The sequence below is a fragment of the Artemia franciscana genome, chromosome 11 (assembly GCF_032884065.1).
Source record: "Artemia franciscana chromosome 11, ASM3288406v1, whole genome shotgun sequence".
NCBI lineage: Eukaryota > Metazoa > Arthropoda > Branchiopoda > Anostraca > Artemiidae > Artemia > Artemia franciscana.
In genome coordinates this window covers 37635628-37654758 of record NC_088873.1, presented here as the reverse complement: position 1 = coordinate 37654758, position 19131 = coordinate 37635628, and the positions used below count along the sequence as shown (strand labels likewise).

The 19131-nt window shown below is 35.2% G+C and overlaps 1 protein-coding gene across 1 annotated transcript in view; it reads right to left on the bottom strand.

Annotated features, from left to right (window-relative positions):
• Positions 1-366: 366 nt before the first annotated feature.
• The window catches only part of LOC136033175 (tigger transposable element-derived protein 7-like), a 69282-nt gene continuing 50517 nt past the window's right edge, over positions 367-19131 (bottom strand). The window contains exons 3-5 of the mRNA XM_065713869.1: positions 15407-15721; positions 7569-7640; positions 367-1099 (exon numbers count right to left, since the gene is read on the bottom strand). Coding sequence (XP_065569941.1) covers positions 974-1099; positions 7569-7640; positions 15407-15721 — 513 coding nt within the window. The 3' untranslated portion in view covers positions 367-973. The remainder of the gene's footprint in view (positions 1100-7568; positions 7641-15406; positions 15722-19131) is intronic.

Here is a 19131-nt window from a genome sequence, read left to right as displayed (position 1 = left end):
AATTCAATATACATTGCACAGTCGCCATTGTCACACAATGTTCGATTTGTAATTGCAAAAAAAAAGCTGAATCATATAAAAACCGCAAGTCTCGTAGGTAGCTGTTAAATGTGTGACTTACTATTTGCTCTTCCTGCTGCTATTATACTTTTGTTCTGGATTGAGCATACAATTAAATTGAGGATTATTAAATTATTATTATTATTATTTTGATTATTATTGACTAATTATTATTGTTGATTATTATATTTGACTATTATTATTTTATATTATATTACTATTATACTATATTATTATTGATTATTATTTTATTGACTAATTATTATTATCGATTATGATTATATATTATTATTATTATTATTATTATTATTTTTATTATTATTAATATTAAATTGAATATATAATTGAGGATTTTAATGATGCACTAACATAAAAAATTAATCTGAAGATATTAGAGGCCAAGCATATACGCACTGTATTGTGGTGCCAATGGGGAGAGGTATGGGGGCATATGCTCTAACTTGATTTGGCTATTTTCAGCGCAAATGCCCTTTTTGTATTTTCACTGAAAATGAAAAATTTACCCCCTCCCCTAGATTTAGGAAAATAAATTTTGCCACCCTACGTTTCTGCTAATTGACGCCACCGCCAGATAGCTGCTACTTCTTATTCCTGCAAAAATCGGAACATCAAAGCAAGCATGTAAGAGACCTTAAACTGCGGCCTTTTACAAAAATATGCAGAACTTAACACCAATGATCCGTAGCACTGGGTCTCAAAAAGGAAATTAAGGCCACTTTTTTCTTAGATTACTGAAACCCTTAATGCTCTAATTTAAATTAATTTTCTGTTTTAAGATAAGTTGATTATCTGATAGTACAACAAATTAAAACATCTTACTCATTTCGAAACAATAGGGTGGGTTTAGAAACTAAGTGTGGTCCCTAATATTTAGGAGTCTACAGCCTCTAGCCTAAACTAGCCTACTGGGTAATACTCTCTTGCCTATATATTTACAATAATATATACTTACAACAAGACTTTTTGAATCAATTGAATCAGACGCTTCCATACCTGCTAATCTCTCTTGACAGGATTCCTAAATAAAATATAACCACTGGATTAGATACAATCGCAACAGACTTTATATATATGTATATATATATATATAATGGGTACTTGTTCATTATACGTCACTCACTCACTACAAAACTCGAGAAAAAAATGTTTTTTTTCGTTAAAATATTCTAGGACCACACTGGTTATACATGATGCATGAAACCTGAAAGGAGAGGATAGAACAATAAAAATAAAAATAAAACTAAAAATAAAAAATGAAATGAAAAATAATCAAACAAGTGCGAAAACGAGGGCTTTGTCAGCCAGTAGCAAAATATGAAGACGAAAAACGAGCAAATATCAAACAGTTCATGGTAACGAAGGAGCGACCCGGCTCAATAGTAACCAAAACTCTAAAAAATGGAATTTTGATACCAATAGCTACATCAAAAGAATCGCATTTTAATGCTGATTTTAAATATATAAGTTTCATCAAGCTTAGCTCTTATCTACAAAAATGTGGAATTTTGTATTTTTTGCCAGAAGGCAGATCTCGGATGCGTGTTTATTTGTTTTTGTTTTGTTTTTTTCCCAGGGGTGATCGTATCGACCCAGTTGCCCTAGAATGTTGCGAGAGGGATCATTCTAACGGAAATGAAAAGTTCTAGTGCCCTTTTTTATGTGACAAAAAAATTGGATGGCACCTAGGCCCCCTCCCACGCTAATTATTTTCCCAAAGTCAACGGATCAAAATTATGAGATAGCCATTTTATTCAGCGTAGTCGAAAAACTTTATAACTATGTCTTTGGGGACGACTTACTCCCCAACAGTCCCCATAGGAGGGGCAACAAGTTACAAACTTTGACCAGTGCTCACATATAGTAATGGTTATTGGGAAGTGTGCAGGCGTTTTCAGGAGGATTTTTTTGGTTGGGGGGATGGGTTGAGAAGAGAGGGATATGCTGGGGGAACTTTCAATCGAGAATTTGTCATGGGGGAAGAAAATTTCTATGAAGAGAGCGCAGGATTTAGTAGCATTATTTAAAAAAACAATAAAAAATAAATATAAAAAAGTTTTTTCAGCTGGAAGTAAGGAACAGCATTAAAACTTAAAACAAACAGAAATTATTACCCATACGAGCGGCTCACCTCCTCCTAATACCTCGCTCTTTACGCTAAAGTATTTTTAGTAACTTCAACTATTTATTCTACGGCTTTTGTCATTCAGGGGTCAATCTTAATGAATTGGGACAAAATTTAAGCTTTAGTGTAAAGAGCGAGGTACTGACGAGGGGGCAAACCCCCTCATATATGTAATAAAAACATGAGAATACAAAGGTTCTTTACGTAAGCTAATTTATAAGTTACGTAAATCTTTTACTAATAAAAAGATTCGTAAAAAATTAAAAGTTCTAGTTGCCTTTTTAATTAACCAAAAAATCGGAGGGCAACTGGGCTTCCTCACCCGCTCTTTTTTTCTCAAAATCATTCGATCAAAATTATGAGAAAGCCATTTAGCCAAAAAAAAAGTTTTTTTAACCGAAAGTAAGGAGCGACATTAAAGCTTAAAACGAACAGAAATTACTTCGTATATGAAAGGGGCTGCTTCCTCATCAACGCCCCGCTCTTTACGCTACAATTTTTTACTGTTTAAAAAGAAAAAATTGAGAGAAATAGTCAAACTTTAGCGTAAAGAGCGGGGCGTTGATGAGGAAGCAGCCCCTTTCATATACAGTGTAATTTTTGTTCGTTTGAAGTTTTAATGTCGCTCCTTGCTTTCAGTTAAAAAAAAAACTTGTTTTTTCTATTTAATTTCGACAAGGACCTTCGCCAAATCGTCCTCAGTGCTCGTTAAAAAAAAAAAAAAAAAATAATCAGCAAAATTTAACCTTTCGAAGGGAACTAGTATAGTTTACTTCGAAAGGTTTTTTTTTTATGAGCACTGAGGACGACTTGGCAGAGGTCCTTTTCAAAATTTTTGCTTGTTTTTCGTCTTCATATTTTGCTACTGGCTGATCAAATGCTCATTTTCTCCCCTATTTGAGTTTATTTTTAATTTTATTATATCCTGTTCTTTTTCGTTTCATGCGTTGCTTTGTTTGGTTCTTTCAGGTTAGCGTGAGACAAGACAAGTGACAGAATAGATTGGTGCACATTAGGGGTGGGGGTGGGGAAAAGTATTTGAACAGTTTGAAGTTAGAAAACAATTCTGACTTCCTAGTATATGCAGAATAATAAACACATTTTGCATGCAGACCTGCTATACTTTACCCCCCCCCCCCACCCCCTACTATGCAAATATTTTGACCAAATTTGTTTCTAAAGTGACGAAAAAACTAACGAAGAAACCCGTTTGTTCTCGAGTTTTACACAGCGTAAACTTGAGTGAATGGCGCATAATACACAAGCACCATAAAAAGAATGTGTAGCAAATTTATATAACACATTCATAAATAAATATTAATTTAATCTTTATGGTTTCTTATACATTTTACATGCAAAATAATATGCAAGCTGAATTAAGAGCATTTACAACAAAATATATCAATAAAACATGAAAAAACTGTTGGAGATATAAATGATAGATTTTCCAGTTCCGAAAAACTAAGAACACAAAAAAATGGTATTGGTACATTACCCTATTATTTCTGATTTAAGTTTGACGACAAGCTAAAATGATAATTCAAGTAACAAACTAATTTTCAAAATATTCTTTGGGAACATAAAATAGGTAACAAAAAAAAATGAACTCAATATTGCCACCTAACTTTCTGTAACTTTCACCGTACTTTCTGCTTACAGCTAAAATTAGAATAGAAATAGTAGTTGAAATTAAAGTGAAAGAGAAAATAACAGAATATAAAATACATAAGAATTGAACTAAAAATTAAACAAATAGGAAATAGAAAATTACTTTAAAACAAAAAAATAAAAATAATTGGGCCTACAAAATATAAGTTTTCGGTTAAAAACTAATAGAGACACAACTTGAATAGACTTCTGTTTTAGTGAATTTTTTACTTTAATCGAATGATTTTTGGAAAATTTGTTGAGTGATTTATTCTAAAACCTGAGCCAAAATGCTACCTGTCCGTCCATAGAGATATTAAAATTACATAGAGAACTGAATGGCTAAAGCTTCAATCGACTCAAGTTTGGATTGATAAGTTAGATTTATAAATGCAAGCTTTGTTAAATACCAAAACCCTTAGGAGTCAGAAAAAGTGAAATTGAGTCCTAAAGACAGGTAATGAGAAAAACCAAAAATTGTCTCGCTTTATGTACCTACCATCAGGGACTACTATCAGGCAGGTAGGGGCGGGGCCTCCCCCCTCCCATAGGTGAATTTTTTTTGCAGTGTTATAGCAAAAATATTTAAAAATAGTCCACCCTTTACATTTTGAAAAATACGACCCCTCCTACATTATCAAGGACTGACACACCACCCTCCACCCCCGAAATAACTAGTGTACGTGCCTGCTTATTATCTATAACGCCTTATCAAAATACTAAAATTTTCGTAAATTTATTGCATTATCCTGTAAGAAGATACAAACAATGTTTCCTTAGTATAACTCGAATAAAAAGGAAAACATTTTCTTAATATGTAAGACATTTATCTTAATTCTTACGATCGAATGATAAGAATGCAAACAAACCCTACAGAATAATTTGAAATCCTGGGAAATATCACTTGGTGACCAATAATAATGAGGAAATTAATTGATAAATTAATGCATTTAGGTTATTTTATGAAATTCAGTTTTCAAGTCTTTTCTTTTTAAATTATATTTGGACTTATCTTTTTAAACATATTTTCTATTTTTGCTTTTCTATATAAAAATAAAGGGAAAACGGAAAATGTATTCCGCTAGGCACAGTTTTGGCTATGAAATTTGTATTCAATTTGAAATCTCTGAGGAATTTGCTCAGAAATTTGTAGAAAGCTGAGAGAAAATAAAATTTTACGTTGTTAGGGGGGAGGGGGTGGAAAAAATTGACATTAACCCATACGCTGAAAGAACTACCTACGCTTCTTGGAGAAGCTGAGGAGAGTTGAATGGAATTTCGCCAAATATAAAGCAGCCTAATAAATACATTTTATTAGGTAATAAAATGTAAAATAAAATACATTTGTTAAAATGTATTAGGTTTTCAATTTAGAAGGATTATGCATTAGGTTAAATGCAGTAGGTTTTAAATGTAAAATACATTTTATTTAAATACATTTTATTTGTAATAAATACAACCTTTTAAATACATTTTAACCATCCCCCTGTTAATGTTTAACCCAATGTTAAAATACATTTTAACATTTATATACAATTTTATTCATTTTAAATACCAAGGACAGTGAAAATGAAATCGAATTTTTGAGTTGGTCAAATGAAAATTTATACAACCATATATATATCTTAAAAATATATATATATAGAAAAATCGGGATTTAATTTTCAGCAAAGAAGACCTCCACCCGCAGTTATGCGAGTTGTAGCAGGAGTAGCAGGCGCCAAATTTAAAAAAATTGGGCGCCAAATTCTGTAGTAGCAGGCGCCAAATTCAAAAAATTTGGGCGCCAAATTCTGTAGTAGCAGGCGCCAAATTTAAAATATTTGGGCGCCAAATTCTGTAGTAGTAGGCGCCAAATTTAAAAAAAACAAACAAAGTAAAAAGTCAGCAAAAAAATAATTTAAAGCATACGGGACGAAACAAGTTTAAAAGGATTTCGTTCCATTGAAGATCTAGTTGTCCTTGCCAATCAACAGATTTATAATGTTTGAATTTTTACGAACGAAATGCGTTCTCAAATACAGCTAATTAGTTTTGTTGAATAATTTTCATAGTTCGATGTGGTAATGTTGCTGTGAATGTTCGATATTCGTAAATGTTGATATTCCCTGGTGAATGTCCGAAATCCCTTTTTTTTTTCCTCCTTGGATTTAGTCAGCGTTGCCAATCAACTTTTTCAATTTAATGCAAGGTTCGATGATGACAGGTTAGGTTAGATTAGATTGGGTTAGCTTAGGTTTTTAATCCAATTCAGATATTTATACCCACATTTAATCTAACCTAAACAAACATAATCTAACCTAACAAACTTTTACCATCAATCCTCCTGAAAACACCTGTACACTTCCCAATAACCATTACTATATGTAAGCACTGGTCAAAGTTTGTAACTTGTAGCCCCTCCCACGGGGACTGTGGAGGAGTAAGTTATAAGGTTATATAGTTATAAGGTTTTTCGACTACGCTGAATAAAATGGCTATCTCAGAATTTTGATCCATTGACTTTAGGAAAATAATTAGCGTGGGAGGGGGCATAGGTGCCCTCCAATTTTTTGGGTCACTTAAAAAGGGCACTAGAACTTTTCATTTCCGTTAGAATGAGCCCTCTCGCAACATTCTAGGACAACTGGGTCGATACGATAACCCCTGGGAAAAAGAAAAAAAAACAAACAAACAAATAAACACTGAATCTGATGGTGTCATTTTTGCTAAGATCCTACGACTTTTAGGGGGTGTTTCCCCCTATTTTCCTAAAAAAGGCAAATTTTCTCAGGCTCGTAACTTTTGATGGGTAAGACTAAACTTGATGAAACTTATATATTTAAAATCAGCATTAAAATGCGATTCTTTTGATGTAGCTATTGATATCAAAATTCAATTTTTTAGAGTTTTGGTTACTATTGAGCCGGGTCGCTCCTTACTACAGTTTGTTACCACGAACTGTTTGATAACAGCCGAGATAAAGCTCGGTCAGACTTCATCAGTAATAATTTAGGTGTTATTTTATTCATATTCGAGATATATCAAAGACATAAAATTGTTTAAAAAAGAATAAGAAGAAATGAAGATCAACGGTCAAGCTGGAGGTCATTTAATCAACTTAATTAGACAGCAAGAAGTTAAAGTGTAAACCGGGACAATATCAGACTAGACACTAAAATCTTGTTCAAATTGTCTAAACATTAAATTTACCCATTATACATGTTCAAGTTATATTGTAGATAATCCTAATGGTGCAAAACATAAATTTTGTAATGTTCTATAGCTGTACTAAAAAACAAATAAAACAAAAAATGAATTTATATATCTGTTAAAGATTTCGACTTTGTGAGATTAGACCAAAAAAGCTGACTTAAAAGCTAATTGAATCCAAGCAGAGGAAAAGGAATTTCGGACGTTCATCTGTGAATGTCGACATTAACCAGATTCGGACATTCACGGTGACAATAACAGAGTTGAAAATATGTTACTGTCCTAAAAGATTGAAATAATAATAATTTTGAAAAAAATCTCATAATAAAATAATAATTTTAAAAGAAAAATCTCAGAAAACTAGGTGTTTTAAGTATGAATAGACCGTAAGTGTTAGACCGTAAGCTTTACGGCCTTACGTAGACCGTAAGGCCGTAAAGTGGTTTTTTTTCGATTTTATGCCCTAGATAATTTAAGTAGAAACACTGATATGACGACCTGAAAACCTAAAGAAGTTCATACTTACCTCAACTTTAGGAGTTTGATTTGATTCCATCCTAGCTGAAACCAAACTCGAATCTATGGCATTTTGCCGCTCCTGAAATATAAAAGTGTTTATACAAAACAGCTTCACTAGAATTCAGGGCCAGTTTCTGAAGGAGGGGGCTTAGGGGCACGTGACCCCCGCAAAAGGTCAAAATTTGCACAAAGACAAAGGTGAAGGGGTGACAAGCTCCAGCTGAGGAGCCCAAATTTCACTGCCTCAAACATAAATTGCGTATTAGCCCCTACTATAATCCCAAGTGAAACAAGCTGAAATATCATAAATAATAGGATTTAGCTGACAAAGTGGAAACTAGTATTTAGGTAGCGTGTCTACGTAATTTTTGTTGTAGAAGTGGATCTAAAAAAAGCCCATAAAGTTGCCGATAATGTAACCGAAAATATGAGTTGATCTATAAAGCATTTCTCGACGTAAATATTCGAAATATATTCGAAACCCAAAATTTGAAGACTAAAATTTTTGTAGATTCTCAAACGCTAACACAAATTTTTGAATTATTTAAAATGGTGGGTGCGTAACATGATTTGCATTCAACTTTTCAGACTGTCTTTCTTAGCCGAGATGAAATATTTACTTTTGGGAATATAAAAGAAAGCTTTATACGAGGGGTTATCCACTTTAGGCCATATGGTGTAAATCTAGGAGCACCATGTGAGTCGCAAAGTTCTATTACGCATGACAATCCCCGAAACGCTTGGCATAGTGCCAACAAGCTAGGAACATTTTCGCCACGCTTCGCGCGCGCCACCTTGTGTACGTGATTCCTAAAACTTGGCACCCCTCCACTTAATAGAGACTTAAAACCTCATATAGAGCTTGGGGCACCCCCATTTACGCCTGATTCCATTAGAAATAGCAGCAGTGCATTGGATTTAGTTATTTTTCTTTTTGTGCTTGAGATTAATTTCCAAATGAGCAGACATACTTAAAAATACATAATTTGCTATCAAGCATGTACCCTGAAATATTGGAAAGAGGCTCCCAATTCGAAAAAAAAATAAATAGATTGATTATATGAAAAAAACTACGAAACTATAGGAAAGATTCTAAAATCGTAAAATTTTTAGATGGAGAAAGGGATCAAAGACCCCTTTCATGCGCAAATATATGTTGCCTACACCAAATTAGGAATTTATGAAAAAAATGGAAAATATCTCCTTCAGAAAATGGTTATAAACCTTGAGCACAAAATGTATCGATTCCACACTTGGAACCCAATTTAAGACCCGTAAGGGACCCTATTCCACTTTGGACCTTCTTGGAGTAGTAACCGAATGAAAATTAATAAAGTACAATCAAGGATGTATCTAGGGGGTTTGAAGCCCCCACCCCCAAAATGTTTGTCCGACTCATAAAAACGTAACAAAAACGAACATAATTTTTTTGCGTTTTTTTTATAACCTCCTCCCCCCGAAAAAGTCCTTTTGTAACCCCATCGCGAAAAAATCCTGGATACGGTCCTGAGTACAGTACATTCGCAATTCACTTATTCTTTAATGCATAAAAAAAAAGAAAATTATAACATGCATATTGGATGGAAAGAAGCAGGCCTGCCCAAATGAGAGACGGGGAATCCCCTAGATTATCAAACAGTTTACAAATAGAATGGACAAGAATGAAAAAAGCGAAATACCGCACTTCCGCGTCCAATTTCTGCTTCTTTATTTAAAGTAAATCATAAGCCTAATAAGCTTTAAAAAAAAGGAACATACCTAGGATGCTTAGGTTGGATGGCAACGCCCCGTTCTGCGGATCAAGAATAACAGATGCCAAAGATCGTCCTTTCTGGACAACCATTTAGGATTAAACAAAAAGGAGACTGTCCCCGAATAGGTTTGGAGAAGGTCGTAAGGAAGGATTTAATAGAAATTGCGACTTCTTGGGAGGGCGTTAAGAGGGTTGCTTTGAATGGATTTCCATGGAGGAGGATCGTGCATAGCTATGTTGGCTTCAAACGGCTTGATGCTGCAGTGAGTTAGTAGCAGTAGCAGCAGCAGTTCAATAAGAAAAGGTAAAGAATTTAATAGTGTGTTTATATTAACGCGTCTTTTCTTGAAACTTCTATATTTTAACCATTTTAATATTCGACCTACCCATTCCTTCGATACTTAATGGTTGGATCTACCATTTTCATAAATATCATTTTATCATAATTACAAACAAAAAACCTTTTACCGTCTATTTGTCAAGGATTATACTACGTGGCATCTTAGGTGAATCCCTAAAAACATACATCCATAAGACTTCAGGAGAATTTGTGAAAGTTCTAGCCTAGAAATCACTTTTTGGGGGCCTAGAAATCACCCAAGAAAATATCCTCAGACGTTTATGAAATATTGGGAGTTTGCCCTGCAAAAAGGGTCTTTCCTACGTACAAAGATCCGTACTGTGGCAGGTAGTACACATTTACAAGAATGTCCACTATTCTTCGCTTTGATGGCTAAATAAGATCTTTCTTAACAATGCGAGGGTACTTATCTGTTTTAACGCCTATGTTAAGTTCTTCATCAAACAGTTCGTGGCAACGAACTGTAGTAAGGAGCCATCCGGCTAAATAGTAACCGAAACTCTAAAAATGGAATTTTGATACCAATAGTTACGTCAAAAGAAATGCAGTTTTATGTTGATTTTAAATATATAAGTTTCATCAAGTTTAGTCTTAACCATCAAAAGTTATGAGCCTGAGAAAATTTGCCTTATTCTAGAAAATAGGCGCAAACACCCCCTATAAGTCATAGAATCTTAACGATTCAACGAACAGAAATTACTCCGTGTATGAAAGGGGCTGTTCCTTCCTCAACGTCCCGCTCTTAACGCTAAAGTTATTTACTGTTTTATAAAGTAGAATTGAGAGAAATAGTCAAACTTTAGCGTAAAGAGCGGGACGTTGAGGAAGGAACAGCCCCTTGCATACACGGAATAACTTCTGTTCGTTTTAAGTTTTAATATCGCTCCTTACTTTCAGTTAAAAAAAACTTGTTTTTTTATTTAATATCCATTAATGATGACAGTCTGCCGAAGATTGTGCTTTTTGACCATCCATCTGTGACCAAACTAGAAGCGGGTGCTTTCCGAATTGAATGGCAGGAGACATGATGGAATGGAATGGACTCCCAATAGGAGATTGGCACTGAGGGGTGGGGTAAACATTGAAAATTGGAATAGATTAGTGTGGAGGAGTAGCTGTGTTGACATCAAGCGGTTTGGTGCAACAGTGAGCTGCTAGCAGTAGTAGCAATAGGATCTCTTCCCAATAGGATAGTCGGCACTTGTGTACTATACCAAACACACTGAAGAAGTAAAGATAATTTAATCATAATGAAATATACCAGAACATGATGAAAATATAATATTTAAGTTTACATAATAACATAATTTGGGCTATATATTTGCACATTAGGGGGGGGGGAGTAATGACGGTAAGGTAGGTCGGGTTAGGTTACTTTGCCTATTTATACAAGCCCGGTGCATTCTGTCATTTGTGGTTATGAAACAGGTTTTCTGAGATCTTACATTGAGCAAACTTTTCGACTGTGTTTGGTATAATATATAAGCAGTAGTAGCAATAAGATCTCTACCCAATAGGATAGTCGGTACTTATGTATTATACCAAACACACTGAAGAGGTGAAGATAGGTTAATCATAATGAAATATGCCAAAACATGATGAAAATATAATATTGAATTTTATACCATGACATAATTTGGGCTATACATTTTTACAACATGGGGGTGGGGGGCAAAGTAACCTAACCTAACTCGACGTAACCTTACCGAGAGTTAAGAGAAAGAGTTAAACTGAGAGCGAGGCGTTGAGGAAGAAAAACCCCTTTCATATACGGAGTAATTTCTGTTCGTTTTAAGTTTTAATGTCGCTCCTTACTTTCAGTTAAAAAAAAACTTGTTTTTTTTTATTTAATTTAACTTATAGAGAACCATTCAAAATTCAATGATTCTTCAACAAGGTTAACAGACTATCAACATTCTACTTGACTCAGGCAGACTGAGGTCGGGGGGGTGGGCAAACCGATGTCTGAAAGGGCAGTTGTCACCTGCCCCATATCAAATTACGCCCCAGGGTACCGAGCGTGTCTGAACTCCGCGACACATCTGACGTTATAAGATGTACATCACGTGGCAGAAAATGGGTACTAAAGACGTTCTTTCAACTAAAAGTAAGGAGCAACGTTAAATATTAAATCGAGCAGAATTTTTTCTGTTTATGAGAGTGGGCTGCCCACTCATCAATCCCTCACTCTTTACGCTAAGGTTTGACTTTTTGTCCCAATCATTTAAGAACTACTTTTGAAACACAAGGGCCGTCGAATTGGAATAAGAAGCTTTATAGAAGCCCTAAAAACATAGCTTGAAGAGTGGGCTATTGAGGAGGGGGCAATTTATTATATATTTGATATTTAACGGAGTCAAATCCAAGCTCTGTAGAGGAAGTGAAAAGCAATCCCTAAGCTCCAGTCATGAGCATATCTAACAAAGTGAAGGAATCAACCAAGATTGTTGGGTATTGGAAGTCAGCCAAGCCTTATGGGAAGTAAGACCCATTGTCCGAGTCGTGTCTTTTGTATACCCGGTCACAATCTAGCCTCTTCTGCGGGGTGGGAGATCCCTAAATACATATTACGTCGGAAATCAAGAAAATGACTGAAAGTAAATTAATTTCCAAGCTGTGCCTTTTCTAGGTTCTAACTCTTATACCACACTACTTAACATACAGCCAAACTTTTTTACGGGCGGCCAATGACTGGAACAAGTGTAACCTGAGTTGAAAATGTGACGGGCAAGAAAATTTAGCTAATCGCATCGATAAACTAGCCTAAAAACTAAAACTAGACGAATAGAGTAATCTAAGATGGTTAATCAGTTTTAATAAAATCGTCAAATAAATAATATCACAAGCAGTAAGCTAAGTTGAAATGTCTTCCTCGCCAAATGCATTTTCATCTGCATTATCTAATTCATGTACATTTGATGCTTGCAACTGCGTTTGCAAATTGTTATGTTGTTTATCCTGGTCTTTTTTGTTTGCTGGTGGATGACTCAGCTGCACTGGTTGCTGGAAAGGGATTTGTTGATTCTGTTGCTGTTCGTACTGAATTGAATGTTCATATTGTTGCTGATACTGCATTGGTTGATTATATTGCTGTTGGTATTGCACTGGTTGATTATATTGCTGTTTGTACTGCATTGGATATTGCTGCTGATTCTGCATTGACTGTTGATATGGGATTTGTTGATCATGTTGCGGTTGGTACTGCATTGAATGTTCGTATTGCTGCATTGGCTGCTGGTAGCTCACTGATTTATACTGTTGCTGCATTGGCTGTTGATATACCTGCATTGGGATTTGAGGGTATTGCGGCACTGGTTGATACTGCTGTTGCAGGTTCTGCGCATTTGAAGCAATATTGTTTTCAGTTTTCACTGCTACCGAGGGCTGCGGAACGAAAAAAAAATAGTGGCTGTGCTGCATCTGCAACGGGGGCTAATCCAGTTCTCTTGTGATAGCCAACAATAATTTTCTTTGGCAAAAGTTGCCTTGGTTCTCGAAGGGTATGTTCAGGAATAGTACTGTTCACGCTTTCACTTTTGCCATTCACAATGCTTAAGACTAATATATACACTGTGTATTTAATCATAATTTTTGGGTTTACACAATCCCACAGACAAAATAGTACTAACATTCTCTTTGATAAAATTTAAGAAGTAAATGTTAATATAGTACCAAATTAAGCCTCTTAATTATTCTATTAACATTTTTAATGACTTGAACTCTTGGACAATAATTAGCATAAATGAAGTATGTCGCACAAATGAATTATTTATCGTCTGTTAACCTTGTTGAAGAATCGTTGAATTTTGAATGGTGCTATATAAGTTAAATTATATAAAAAAAACAAGTTTTTTTTAAATGAAAGTAAGGAGCAACATTAAAACTTAAAACGATAAGAAATTACTCGTATATGAAAGGGGCTTTTCCTCCTCAACGCCCCGCTCTTTACGCTAAAGTTTGACTCTTTCTCTTAACTCTATTTTTAAAACAGTAAGAAACTTTAGCGTAAAGAGCGGGGCGTTGAGGAGGAAAAGCCCCTTTCATATACGGAGTAATTTCTGTTCGTTTTAAGTTTTAAACTTGTTTTTATTTAATTTCTGGTCATTTTTTAATTAATGCGTGTTTTGATCTTGGCTCTCCGCTCATAAATAATTAAAACGAAATTTGCATATTAATTAATTGCAGTTAATTGGAAGATTTTGAGAAAAAAGGAAGGATGAGGCCTAGTTGCCCTCCAATTTTTTGATTGCTTAAAAAAGCAACTAGAACTTTTAATTTTTTACAAACGTTTTCATCGGTAAAAAATATACGTAACTTACGAATTAATATACGTAACGAACTTCGTATGTTTTTATTGCGTGTATGAGGGGGTTCAACCCTCGTCGATACCACGCTTTTTATCCTAAAGCTTAAATCTTGTCCCAATTCCTGAAGAATGAGCTCTGAATCACAAAGGTCGTAGAATAAATAGTTGAAATTACTAAAAATAATTTATCGTAAAGAGTGAGGTATAACAAGGAGATAAACCCCTCATATGCGTAATAATTTTTGTTCGTCTTAAGTTTTAATGCTGCTCCTTACTTTCATAGAAAAAACTTTTCATATTTATTTTTTTACTGTTTTTTTAATTAATGCTAGAAAATCCTGCGCCCCCTTCATTGAAATACTCTTCCCCCATGACAAGTTTCTCCATGGAAACATCCTCCCACGTAACTCCCCCCTCAAATCTCCCCCCTAAACAAAAAAATCCCCCTGAAAACGTCCTTTTGGGAAAAAATGAGCTTGGGAGGGGGCCTAGGTGCCCTCCAATTTTTTTGGTCACTTAAAAAGGGCACTAGAACTTTTAATTTCCGTTAAAATGAGCCTTCTCGCGACAGTCTAGGACCACTAAGTCGATACGATCACCCCTGGGGAAAAAAACAAACAAATAAACACGAATCCGTGATCTCTCTTCTGGCAAAAAATGCGAAATTCCACATTTTTGTAGATAGGAGCTTGACTCTTATCTACAATTACGTGCCTGATCTACAGTTACGAGCCTGAGAAGTTGGTCTGCCCGACCAACTTCTACAACAAGGTTCTCTGATACGTTGAATATGATGGTGTGATTTTCGTTAAGATTGCATGACTTTTAGGGGGTGTTTCCTCCTATTTTCTGAGATGAGGCAAATTTTCTCAGGCTGATCTTGATGAAACTTATATATTTAAAATCAGCATTAAAATACAGTTGTGCTAAAAAAATATAGACATATAGTTAAGAGTTAACGACAAATCTTACCATTGCGAGATTAGGTATCACTCAATGAAAGAAGAAACATATTAAATTTTAACATTACCAAATGAAGCAAAATTCAACAAAATTTTTAATGCTGAGGATTTCTGCCAGAAAGATTAATTCCTTTCTGAAATCTTACAGCCATCAAACTTCTCGACTGTGTTTGGTATAATATATAAGCAGTAGTAGCAGTAGTAGTAGTAGCAATAAGATCTCTTCCCAATAGGATAGTCGGTACTTATGTATTATACCAAACACACTGAAGAAGTGAAGTCTTCTATATTTTTCCTTTCTTCTTTGCTTTGTTTTACTCCTGTTCATGCTTCTTCCTAATTTTTCGTTTATGTGGCATGATTCCTTGCTCGAAAACTACTTCATTTTATGGAGTAGTACCATATAATCTGAGTTATGCTAAAAAGTATAGACATTTAGTAAAGAATCAACAACAAAGCTTACCATAGCGAGATCATGCTTCAATTGCACTCCGTATGTTTTCCTAAAACTTGCTAACCAACCATTACTGGCGGCGAAGTTAAAAAACCCCAACTTCCTAGCTATAGATCTGGCTGTATTCTGAAGCAAGGGCCCCGTTACTCTAATCCCAGTTGCTTCGGCTTCTTTCCACCACTCATATACTCGACGATTTGTTTCCTCATTGCCTGTTCGGCGAGCAGCCCTTTTTCGGTCTGCCCCTCCACCAAGGAAACCAACTTTGCAGACAACATCCCACTCCTTTTGATACCGTTCACGTCGACTCAAAATGTTTAGTATCTGCAATTAAAGAGATGGAATAAAATAAAATGAGATGGAGATGAAAAGAGATGGAATAAAATAATAAAATAAACAGTATATAGCAGACGCTTTAGGTGAGATAAATAAAAAATAACTCATTTGCAAGTTTTTATTGTTAATGTTATTGAGGAAATACGACCCAAATTGCCATAAAAAGAGGCGTAGTCTTTGCTGGACTGTGTAGTATGAAGTACAAGGTGGTACTTTAGTACTTTTCCGAATAAGCACAGCGCATAACTTCTCCTGAACTATTTTGGAATATCGTAACCGTAATTAATAGTATTAGCCAAAATAAAATACCCAATTCGTTTAGTTTATCTAAACAACTTAAAAAAAAAAGAAATTATTTTCCATGATCCGAATAACGTAATTTTCACAATGGGCAGAAAAAAAATAAGAACAAATAAAGGATGGGAAAACCTGAGACATTGGTAAGTTCTATTCCAACGTTATTGTAGATTATATTACTTTTATTCATGTACAAGTTACATTTTCAAACAGTTCGTGGTAACGAACTGTAGTAAGGAGCGAAGGGGCTCAATAGTAACCAAAACACTAAAAAACGAAGTTTTGATACAAATAGTTACATCAAAAGAATTGCATTTTAATGCTGATTTTAAATATATAAGTTTCATCAAGTTTAGTCTTACCGGTCAAAAGTTACGAGCCTGAGAAAATGTGCCTTATTTTAGAAAATAGGCGGAAATACCCTCTAAAAGTCACATAATCTTAACAAAATCACACCATCAGATTCAGCGTATCCGAGAACCCTACTGTAGAAGTTTCAAGCCCCTATCATAAAAAAGGTGGAATTTTGTATTTTTGCCAGAAGACAGATAACGGGTGCGTATTTTTTGTTTTTTCTTTGTTGTTTTTTTCCTCAGGGGTGATTGTATCGACCTAGTTGTCCTAGAATGTCGCAAGAGGGTTCATTCTAACGTAAATTAAAAGTTCTAGTGTCCTTTTTAAGTGACCGAAAAACTGGAGGGCACCGAGGCCCCCTCCAACGCACAGTTTTCTCCAAGGTCACCGGATCAAAATTTTGAGATAACCATTCTGTTTAACTCAGTCAAAAATCTAATAAATATGTCTTTGGGGATGACTAAATCCACCTCAGTTCCCGGGGGAGGGGCGGCAACTTATAAACTTAGACCATTGTTTACACATAGTAGTTGTTAATTATGAAGTGTACAGAGGTTTTCAGGGGGACTTTTTTGTGTTGGGGTTAGGGTGGGTCGGGGGGGCAGGTTACGTGGGAGGATCTTTCCATGGAGGAATTTTTCATGAGGGAAGAGAATTTCCATGAAGGGGTCGCAGGATTTTCTAGCATCATTTATAAAAAGACAATGAGAAAATATTTTTTTTCAAATGGAAGTAATGATCAACATTAAAACTTAAAACGAGCATAAAATATTACTTAAATAAGGGGGTTTGTCTCTTCCACAATACCTTGCTCTTTACGCTAAAGTATTTTTAGTAACTTCAATTAGTTATTCTACGGCCTTTGTGATTCAAGGGTCATTCTGAAAGATTTGGGACAAAATTCAAGCTTTAGTGTAAAGAACGAGGTATTGACGAGGGGGCAAACTCCCTCATATACGTAATAAAAATACACACATATATAAGTTCGTTACATAAGCTAATTCGTAAGGTACGTATGTTTATTACTAACAAAAACGTTTGTAAAAATATAATAAAAAAAAATCTAGTTGTATTTTTAAGTAACCAAACATTTGGAGGTAACTAGGCCTCCTTTCCCCCCCCCCTTTTTTTTAGCGAAATCGTCCGATCAAAACTATGAGAAAGCCATTTAGCTTGTAATTAACATAAAATTGCTTCTCCAAACTAAACATCCGTATGATATATGGGTAGATTATAGCAAAATATATCGTGCAGAGTACATTCCGGCAGAATATGCTTCAATCTTTTGAGGATGCCAACTCCACGTGCAACTTTGGTGGAGATAATGTCGCTATGATGCTTCCACGATAGATTTGAATCAATATGGAAGCCGAGGTACCGCAGCTTTTCACCTAATAGAACTTTACTACTTATATCAACAGAATCACCCACTCTACAAAATGTCAGTAAGAATTTTTCTTTACATTCACACACAGCAAACTTAAACTTGTAAACATCTCTAATCTTTTGAGAGTAATATGAGCTTTTACTATTAAATCATCTGCGGATTTTGCAAATACTGTTAGCAATATATGTATCCTTTAGATAAACGCGCGTCTTGTTCACATAAACTGAATAAAGTAAAGGGCCCAGCACAGACATTTTGCTATTTATAATGTTAGATATTGTCGTATGAGTGTCTACACCAGGTAACTACTTTACCCCATGAAATACAAGGCTATCAAGCATGGACTCCTGATCATAATTATCAAGCTTTTTTTCTATTCTACTAATCCTCTCCTCCAAATTTTCAATTTGAAATCTCAGACTAACAAGAGCCTGCTCGATTTTGCAAACTTTGGATTAAACTTGAGCGTGATTGAATCATAAACCTGGCTGATTATCAGTTCAATACCTTCTTTGTTCAATGAATTTGGGTCATTGGGTCATTGGACGGTTAATTCGAAAAAATGAGGTATTTTTAAGTTACGAAGGAGTGATCGAATCTTAATGAAATCTCATATTTAGAAGGATCTTGCAACTCAGATCTTTTATTTTAGATCTGGCTGAATCCAGTTTCATTGGGAGGAATTGTGGGGGGGACCGGAAATCTTGGAAACGCTTAGAGTGGAAAGGTCACGATGAAATTTGGTGGGAAGAATAAGCACACATCCAAGATACGTGACTGACATAACTGGACCGGATCCTCACTCTTTGGGAGAGTTGGGGGGGGGGGGGGGTAATTCTGAAAAATTAGAAATATGAGGTATTTGTAATTTATGAACTGGTGATCAGATCTTAATGAAACTTGATATTTAGAAGGATCTTGTGCTTCAGCACTCTTATTACGAATACCGACCAGATCCGGTGACAGTAGGCGGAGTTGGATGGGGAAACCGAAAATCTTGGAAAATGATTAGAGTGAAGAGATCGGGATGAAACTTGGTGGGTAGAATAAACAAATATCGTAGATACGTGATTGACGTAACCGGACTGGATCCGCTCTCTTTGGGGGAGTTAGGGGGGTCTAGTGCTTTGGCGATTTCGGTGCTTCTGGACGTGCTAGGACAATAAAGATTGGCAGGCATGTCAGGGACCTGCACAAACTGACTTGATAAAGTCGTTTTCCCCGATTTGACCATCTGAGGGGGGCTGAAGGGAGAGGAAAAATTAAAAAAATGAGGTATGTTTAACTTACCAGTGGGTGATCAGATCTTAAGGAAATTTGATATTTAGAAGGACCTGGTGTCTTAGAGCTCTTATTTTAA